The 8,905-nt window shown below is 48.9% G+C and overlaps 3 protein-coding genes across 3 annotated transcripts in view; 1 reads left to right on the top strand and 2 right to left on the bottom strand.

Moving 5' to 3' along the window:
• Positions 1-272: 272 nt before the first annotated feature.
• PDZD11 (PDZ domain containing 11) lies at positions 273-3,078 on the top strand. Its single transcript, XM_007470129.1, has 7 exons — positions 273-352; positions 1,168-1,267; positions 1,689-1,772; positions 2,040-2,096; positions 2,392-2,490; positions 2,718-2,787; positions 3,044-3,078. Exons 1-7 carry the CDS (start codon positions 273-275, stop codon positions 3,076-3,078), a joined length of 525 nt encoding a protein of 174 aa, XP_007470191.1.
• A 3,227-nt stretch (positions 3,079-6,305) lies between these two features.
• RAB41 (RAB41, member RAS oncogene family) lies at positions 6,306-7,528 on the bottom strand (the record flags this gene model as incomplete). Its single annotated transcript, XM_007472159.1, is given in 5 exon segments — positions 6,306-6,400; positions 6,655-6,762; positions 6,966-7,016; positions 7,019-7,070; positions 7,499-7,528. Coding segments are annotated over 5 exon segments (336 nt in total), but the record flags the coding sequence as incomplete, so codon positions are not given.
• An 886-nt stretch (positions 7,529-8,414) lies between these two features.
• The window catches only part of ARR3 (arrestin 3), a 12,332-nt gene continuing 11,841 nt past the window's right edge, over positions 8,415-8,905 (bottom strand). The window contains 1 exon segment of the mRNA XM_007470130.1: positions 8,415-8,511. Coding sequence (XP_007470192.1) covers positions 8,415-8,511 — 97 coding nt within the window.

Below are 8,905 nucleotides of genomic sequence, written 5' to 3' on the forward strand. Positions count from 1 at the left end.
CCTACCTCGGCACCGTCTCTGCGGCGGGGTGGGGTGGGGAAAGATGATCGCTGATTAAGTTTGGTAGGTCGGCAGGGGTGGGAAGGCGTTCTTCCTCAGTTCCGGCCTTCCTCGGAGGGTGTGGTGGGTTAGGGAAGTCTGCGGTAGCTTACGGTGGCAGCCTCCCGCTCCCAGCGGGATCGCTGTCTTGGCAAAGTCACTGTCCCTCAGACTTTGCCACGACAGGACTGCCAGTCAGCCGACCCTCTGAAGAGAGCGAAGTGGCGTCTGAAATGAAAAGGAGAAGCCCAGCGGAGACGACAACAAAGAACCAAAGCCCCAGGGTACCAGGACAGGCAGATCCTGAGCTAAGGTGTGCCCCCTTAACTCACCAAACTAAACGTCCCTTCCCCGGTCTCCCGCCGCCCTGTCCCAACCGCAGCTTTAACCGCCAAGTTTCAAACCGCTCTCGGAGGCGCCAGCCAATTGGAGCGCAGACAGCCTGTGCGTGGAGCACGCACGCGGCGCGCACAGGAAGACGCGTTGGGGAGGAGGAGGGCCTGCGCGCCGCACCCTGACCCCGCCCCTTTTCCTCAGCTGAGCATCCGCTTCCGGGTCCCAGGCTGAATTGATGGTGAGAGGAGTACGGGGCGCCTGGGGCCTGCCGGCGGGAGAGGTGATACGACGATTTTTACAGCGCCGTGGGCGCAGGACTCAGGCACGATGCGGGACGGGTATCTGGAAAGTGGCTGGTGGTAAAGGAAGGGCCGATCTGGGGACCCCCACCATTACTGATCAAATTAGGGAGTGTGGGGTGGTACCTTGCCCCGAGTGCCTGTGGATAGTTGGAGTCAGCACTCCCTTGAATTTCCAAAGTAGTCAGATCTTTTTAGACGCGTTCCTGATTTCCTCTTCTCTAGAATGAAGACGGTACATCTATTTTGCAGGATTGTTGTGAGAAAGGAGATCATTTCTACAGTGTACCTAACAGGTTGCTTGGAGTCCAGATATTCAGCCAAGTTGATAGTTTTCTTCCTTCTCTCCCAAAATGTTTATCACCTACCTAGAAGTGGGCCGGGCCTAGAGACTGACAGCCTTGGAATGCGTTGGGGTTGTTTTCTGAAACTCGCTGGGCTACTATCCCTTTTGAACCATTTTCGTCAGCTTTGATTCACCCTTCCATTTCAGGGCCTTGCTGGAGATGGACAGCCGGATTCCTTATGATGACTACCCGGTGGTTTTCCTGCCTGCCTATGAGAATCCCCCAGCATGGATTCCTCCTCATGAGGTGGGAACCATCTGTACAAGGGATTTTTTTTCCCCATAGGCAAGGGATGATATATGAAAGGTAGGATGGCAGGGTTAGAAAGCTCAGTGGAGAGTGAATCTTAGCCAGAAGTTAGATTCTGAGCAACTGGGCCCACTGGGAACTTCTTATGGAATCCTCCTGCCAGGAGGTCCACTTACACCAGAGAATTCTGGAAATTCAGAGCCCTGATTTCCATTTTGTCGAGGTTAAGAAGTGGGGAGCTACTGGGTGGCTAGCATTTCCCCACTGCTATCCGTCTACCTATTTGGACAGTGTTATCTGTTCTACTTAAACTAAGTCCATGACTTCACCTTCTCCTGGCTTCAGGGTGATGCAGTTGTGTCCTAGATGAAGGTAGTAAGACTGGTAGTAATATTTTTGGGGTTGCTGTGTCTTGCAGAGGGTATACCACCCAGACTACAACAATGAGTTGACCCAGTTTCTGCCCCGTATCATCACACTGAAGAAGCCCCCTGGAGCTCAGGTGAGCTTATGGAACAGTTGCCTCTTATTCCAGGCGAGATTTGTCCATACCAGGCCCTGAAGTTGGCCACGGTTCGGGGGACGGATTGGGAAGCAGGTAAGGAGGTAAAGAAACTTACTTTTATGCGCAGAAAAGCTGAGATGCCACTTCCACAACTTCTGACTTCTCTCTGAGGTACACAAGGCAAGCTATCATACAGTGATGCTAAAAGATGTTCTTGTGTTTGTGGTCTGTATTGAGCCCCCGTTCTGTGCTCTTGTCTTACAGTTGGGATTTAACATCCGAGGAGGAAAGGCCTCCCAGCTAGGCATCTTCATCTCCAAGGTGCGTGTGCCTGGTAGGCAATATGGATAGCTACTTCCCTTTGTTAAGTTATCAGGTTGCAGAACCCTGATGTCCTAAGGCTTGGGGAGAGGGATGATTTAGTAGACTCATAGAAGGGGCATAGTGGGGATACGCTTGCCCACTTAAAACTTCCCACCTGGCAAGCCACCGTTTCCCTGCATTGTCTCACACACACACACAACCGATAGTACCTTACGTTTGAATAGCACTTAATTCACTTACATTCTTTGAAATTATCCCACCTTGATCATGTATATTCTCTCCTTACCAACAGGTGATTCCGGACTCTGATGCACATCGAGCAGGACTTCAGGAAGGGGACCAAGTCCTAGCTGTGAATGATGTGGATTTCCAAGATATTGAGCACAGCAAGGTGAGCACAGCACCCTGGGCTGTGGTGAGGCAAGAAGCCATCCCAGTTAGGACACAGTGGATAAGATTAGCCTGATGTGTAACTTGATAAGAAAGAATTTCTCCTTGGTAAGAGGGAAGCAGCTATTAGTGACCCAGAAGGTTGGAATGGCAAACTACATTCCTTCTGTTATGATTTTGTCCTGGGTTGTATCTCTTTATTTGTACAAACTGCTGTGTTCCTTCCAGGCTGTTGAGATCCTGAAGACAGCTCGAGAAATCAGCATGCGTGTCCGCTTCTTTCCCTTGGATAATTTGGGTCCTTACATTTTTTTTTTTTGCCATATGTGGGCCCCTCACTGTCGTGGCCCCTCCCGTTGCCGGACGCGCAAGCTCAGCGGCCATGGCTCACGGGCCCAGCCGCTCCGAGTGCCGCTCTCTTTTTTGCTTACCTGGCAGGGCCTTCGGTAGGAACTCTTTAAATACCAATTATTAGAGGCCCCACAAGTTGGAGATGGGGAGTTGGGAGCTCAGGCTGGAAAATAACCTGCTCTTTTCCTCCTTCTTTCCCCCAGATTATCACCGCCAGAAAGAGAGGACTGTGCACTAGAGAGTTGCAACCCACAGCCCTCCACATGGAATCTTCTAGGACGAGCTAGCTAGGCCTCAGGGAAGCCACTTGGGAAACTCTACTCTCAGCCCCACCCTGGCAGAGTGGAGTAGGGAGGATGGGGAGACAACGAGGCCCTGTCCTGAGCCAGCTGGCCAACTGCATTATCCCACCTGTACTGCACTTTGAGTTCCCTAGTTTTCTAGGTGGGCTTCATTCCCTGGAAGGAGAAGGATGATGATGTCTAGGTATCGCTTAGCCTGTGGAGAACCCTGCTAGAGAAGGCAACTGACATTTATTGAATACCATGTGCGAGGCAATTCCACATATGTCGTGTCATTTTCATTAACGTCTACAAATCTTGAGGGCCTCCCACCTAATCTGCCTGGCCATCTCATCCCATCCTTATGCTACCAGTCATACACTTTGGAGACTCCAGTGGAACCCCGTTTTCCCCCACTCCCTCCTATCTTTTCTCTCCAAAAAAGTAAAACACAACGCTGAGGAAATGTTGCTCGATACTGATTTGGATGGTACTGATTGCGTGTTAAATGCCTTCGAGATAATGGGCTTCCCTGGTGGCGCAGTGGTTGAGAGTCTGCCTGCCGATGCATAGGACATGGGTTCGTGCCCCGGTCCAGGAAGATCCCACGTGCCGCGGAGCGGCTGGGCCCGTGAGCCATGGCCGTTGATCCTGCGCGTCCGGAGCCTGTGCTCCGCAACGGGAGAGGCCACAACAGTGAGAGGCCCACATACCGCAAAAACCAAAAAAAACCCTAAAAAAAAAAAAAAAATGCCTTCGAGATAAAAATAGAAGCTCTTCCAAAGAGAAGAACCACTAGAAGCAGCAGAGCAACACTATATGTACTTCACAATTATCTCTCTCAGAACATTAGGGAGACCCAGGAAGCTTATCTACAGTATAACTGAGGAATGGTATAGGGTGAGGGGGTACTGGAGGAAACAGTGCCCCTTCCCCCATGAGCTGTGGCCATTTCTCTGCAGGGGGCAGTATTAATATAGTTCTGTCTTCTTTTTTCCCAGATTCTTTCATCGGGAACATAAACTAAGGGAGAGGCTTGGATGCCTTTCTTTTCAGGGACAGCAGTAAGAAATTGCTTCCCAATTTTCACCTGGTTGGTTGAGTAGTAGTGACTGCTGATTTCGCCCTTGTCTTCACGCCAGCCCCCAAATAACCTTCTGCCATGTTCTTAGCAATCCATTGTTAGAGATTCCAGGCCACGCCTTATGCCATTTCCATTGGCATGTTCACAATACCCGTTCAGAATAGAAAGTTGTCTAATGAGGTATGGGGCGAAGTTGTACCCCATAATGAAAGTCCCGAATTTGCCTTGAAAGAATCCTGGGAAGCTTCAATGTATATTGTGAGGCCCTTGCCCCCACTGAGTGATTCTATTGATCTGAGGTGGAGCCTGGATGTCTGAATTTTTCTTTTTTTTATTATTTTGTACTTAAAGATCTTTTTATTCAAAGTCACAATACAATTATGTACATCAACTATACCTCGATTAAAAAAATCACAATACAATTAGGAGGCTGCCCCTCTGCACTTTCAGTGCCACTTCTACTCATGTTGCCACAGTTAACCCACTTTGCCACTCTACTCTCTTCTCTCCAAATTTTGCACAAACCAACCAATTTACTAACTGCGAAGCACTAATCACCCAGGGTTTCCATGCTTCTTTTTTGTTTTTAATGGATTTTAAAATAAGGGGAATAAGTCTTCAAATATGGGAAACAGTTCTAAATAGTAGTAACATATCTCTGTGAGGAAGTTCTGGTTCTTCCTATAAATCCCACCCCAGCTCTACTATGGCACCTCTTCTAGAGGCTCACTGCTATTGTCAGGTGGCAACATCCTAGTGAGCAGAGCTGGAGGTACAATCAATCTAGCTGTCTCTGTGTTTCCTGGGAAATCCCCCTATATAGAATATATGCTCCTGTTTGCTCTGCTGCCCCCCAATGGCCATCTGAGTAAGAAACTAGAGGCTGAGATACTTGCACAAAGGCATATTGGTTGAGTCTACTGAATGTTGAGGTCCAAGACTCTCCCAACAGTCTGTGGTTAAAAGGTTTTAAAACAACTCATCGAAGAAGTGTGGTAAACAGGGTAAAAAGACCCAGCCAGGTGCCATGGGCCTAAGGGCAAAAATCCTGCCCTAAATTGGTTCTTTGAGGTATTTAGAATGGTTCTGTGTTGGGGCACCAGCATGATGCAACTGCATTGTGGAGGTGTAGGTAGAGCATGGAGAAGGTGCAAACAATAAGAGGCTGAGGTGAAAGAACCAGTGATTTATTGAGGGTGAGATAAGAAAACAGTGGAGAAGGAACTGTATCAATCTTTGAGGTATCCCAGCTGCTGTAGAACTGCATCCCCTATAGATGTGTTTTAGCAGTCAGAGATGGCCAGGTGAGATTTCTGGACTCTGCCAGAACTTTCCACCCTGTAACTGTGAGAAGTGGTCAAGAGAAAGTGATAGCATCTTCAGGGGTTCCGTTTTACTCCTAAGCCTAGGAATTGAACAAGAGCTTAGTAAGTGGCCAAGTATTTAAACCGTAAACATGAGGTTGAGGGAGAAGGACTGGTACTGGGAAGCCCAAATGCAGTAAGTTGATCATATTAGGCAGAGAGATAACCTAAGCTATCAACAGGAACAATGGTTTTTGATGCCTGACTCATTGGAGGGTTCCAGTTGGTTTTCAGCACTGAAGTGTGTGGTAAGGAAGGAAGGTAATAAAGTGGCTGGGGTCAAATCTCAACTCCCAGGGGCATCTTCTAGGACATACAGAAAAGGAATTTTTATCTTATGATCCCTTTCACCTAAGGGCAAACCAGGGAGCTGCTTTGGGCTGAAGTTAGTCCCATTTTCCCTTCAGTATCAGTCAGGCAGAAAAATTGGCCTGGCCATCAACTCAGCAAAGGAAGTTTGCCTTCTCTGCTTGTACCCTCCCTACCCCAGCAAAGCTGGGAGAAAGGATACTCTCGTCTTCCTTCAGTGGAGAGGAATTACCTCTGGAAGTGAGGGCAGAAGCCATGCTATGGAATAGCCCTGTGTGTGTGTGTGTGTGTGTGTGTGTGTGTGTGTGTGTGTGTGTATGTGCAAAAGAAAGAGAAAAGGTCAGGTTTAGAGATACGATTCCAGGCCTTTGCACTGCATGATGGGGAGATGAACCTTACCCCCACCCCATGATAGGACAAGCCAAAGTTATCCAAAAGAATAAGCAGTGGTGAATTTGGCACTGGTCTCAATAAACATCACATTGAGGTCTCTGGATTTTTCTTCTGCCTCCTTGGTAGAGACTTGTCTGGACAAATGAGAAATGATACAAGGGACCAGATAGTGGTAAGACCCCCTTCTGACCCAGAGTTAGTGGATAGGGATAGATCCTTCTGAGGCGTAAAGATGCATCCCTAGGACCAGGAACCCTCGAAGCCCTGAACCCATGACCTTTCTGATCCCTGACACAGGTAACTCCTCCCAAGTAAATAGAGCACAGTAGACCCTTCCCATTGGGATTGAGCTCTAGGTATGCCAGAAGCAGTTGCAGTTATACCTTTCCTTTTGTTATTCAGATCAATCTTGTTACCCACCAACATGATGATGATATACTCTGCCCGTACATCTTCTACCCACTTATTTGTTTCCTTGAAAAAGTTGATGTCTACAGGACAATGTGTTGCAGAGAGTTGAAACATTTAGTAGAGATTTGGAGAAAATAACGTACCTGTCTTTCTCTCTCCTAGTCTTTTTTTTTTCTTCTTATGCTCTAATGCTTGTATTTTTTAATCCTCTCTGCTAGTCTTACCAACCTCTCTATTGCTTCCCTCCATCCCCTTTTCAAGTAAAACATGGCATAACTCCCACTTGTGATGTCATAGACAACCACAGCAATAGTTGAATTATGAATGTTGCTAGAATTAGGCTGCAAAAGTTCTCTTGGCCAGCTGCATTCCATAGCTGCAGCTGAACCTGCATAAAACAAATGTTTAGAAAGAAGGTGGAGAAAGATAGAAAAGAAAGTAGCTTTTTAAAGGCTAGAACTTAATAAAGGCATAAAAAGAGTCAAGGAAATTGGGTTCCTGAAAAGTGGCTGCTATGGCCACAAACCAAGTGCCTACCATCCTAGGACAGGTCCAATCTCAGTACACTATTTTGATTAAGGAAGACCCTACAGAGCAGCAGATTTAAGGATTCAAGGCTACTTGGACTTTGTTACAGCTGGAGATTAGATGAGGGCAGACAGAATAAGAAACAGCACAGGATTTGGTAGTTTGGGGAGGTTTCACATTTTATTTCTCCTTTATCCACAGGTAATGTGGGGTGGTGCTACCCTACTGTGATGAATAGGCCTAAGTGATTGAGGTACCGGATTAGTGGCATGAGAGTGAACAACTCACTATTCAGTCCTCCAAGTACATGATCTTAGAAAGTCAATTCCAAAGGTCTCTTGCAAACCCCTCCTCTACCCCCAATACCAAGCAGTGTTTGTTAGACCCGGAAGTGGAGAATAGCTCTTGAAAAGTGTCCTGGCTCAGCTTTTCAACACTTACAATAGATAACTTTGAGGAGAAGAATCCCTGGGTAAGTTGACCAAATAAGGGGGCAAAAATGTACTGTGTGGTGCCTTGGCGGTGGGCTCACCCAGCAGGCGCCTTCGAAGCTGTTGTACATAAAGTGGGTGATGATAAGTAGGTCAAGTGTCACCCTGGGCGAGGAGGAAATTGATTCCCCAGAGAGCCCCCCATTCCATTCCATACCATCACACCTTCCTGTTCCCAAAGCCCAACCCAGACCCCTGCTGCTCTGACCCCGGAGGATTGCAGTGTTTGGATTTGCGCAGAGACTGGTGCTTGGGTGCCTCGGCTGTGGGGCTTGTGGTGTGCTGTATGCTTGGCAGGTGAGTGGCACTTGCTGCCTGGGGTCACATGGCACTCTCTGTCCAACCATCAGCGTCGCCCTCAGGCCTGGTCTCAGGGCTGTGTCCCCTCAGGCGCTGCCCGCAGCTCCGAGGTGGGAGTGGGATAGTTGGGGGTGGGGGCAGAGGTGACCAGGGTCCAGAAGGAAAGTTGAAGGACTCAGGGGTAGGTGGCCTTGCCAGAGGGAAGTCAGGGTTGTTTAGAGGAAAAGCACGTGCTGCAGGAGATCTAATCACTGATGTGGGGTGGTGGGTGGGGAGGTGGCTCATTCTAGGTAGTTCCATTACCCTCCTGCGGGAGGAGGAGATACCAAAGCGATCAGCAGGCACATCTGGACAAGCTGATTTATTAGAGTGTTACAGTGGGGCTTCCACACAGAGGCACCCGAGCTAGGCGCTCAGGTGCCCTCAGCCCCCTTGGCCACCAAAGCCTCCTGGCTCTCCTGTCTGCCGGGCTGCTGCTGAGCGAACTCCTCGATGACTATGTCCTCAGAGCTTGCAGAAGCAGCAGAGGGAAATGGAGGGTTAGGAACAGCTGTCTGAGCATCTTCCACATCCGCTCCCGTTTCCTGATCCCAGAGAAGTGATCCCTTCCCTGCTTCCCAACTCCTATCCGCACCCCCTCACAGCTGCCCCCGCCCCACTTGGATCACACTGGCTTGTTTCCTTTGTGTCCTCCCCAGTCTGCCAACACAAAAGCCCCCATGAGGGCCAGAGGGAAAATAAGAATGGAGGGTGGGAAGGAGGGAAGGGATGGGAGAATGAAAGACGGGAGAAGTTAGGGTGAGGAGGCGCTGGGGGAAGGAAAAAGAAAACTGGAAGGGATGAGGGGGAAGGACGATTGGGAGAAGAGCAGGAGGTGGAGGGCGGGGGACGCAAAAAGGGAAAG

This window comes from Lipotes vexillifer, unplaced genomic scaffold (genome assembly GCF_000442215.2).
Source record: "Lipotes vexillifer unplaced genomic scaffold, Lipotes_vexillifer_v1.1 scaffold926, whole genome shotgun sequence".
NCBI lineage: Eukaryota > Metazoa > Chordata > Mammalia > Artiodactyla > Lipotidae > Lipotes > Lipotes vexillifer.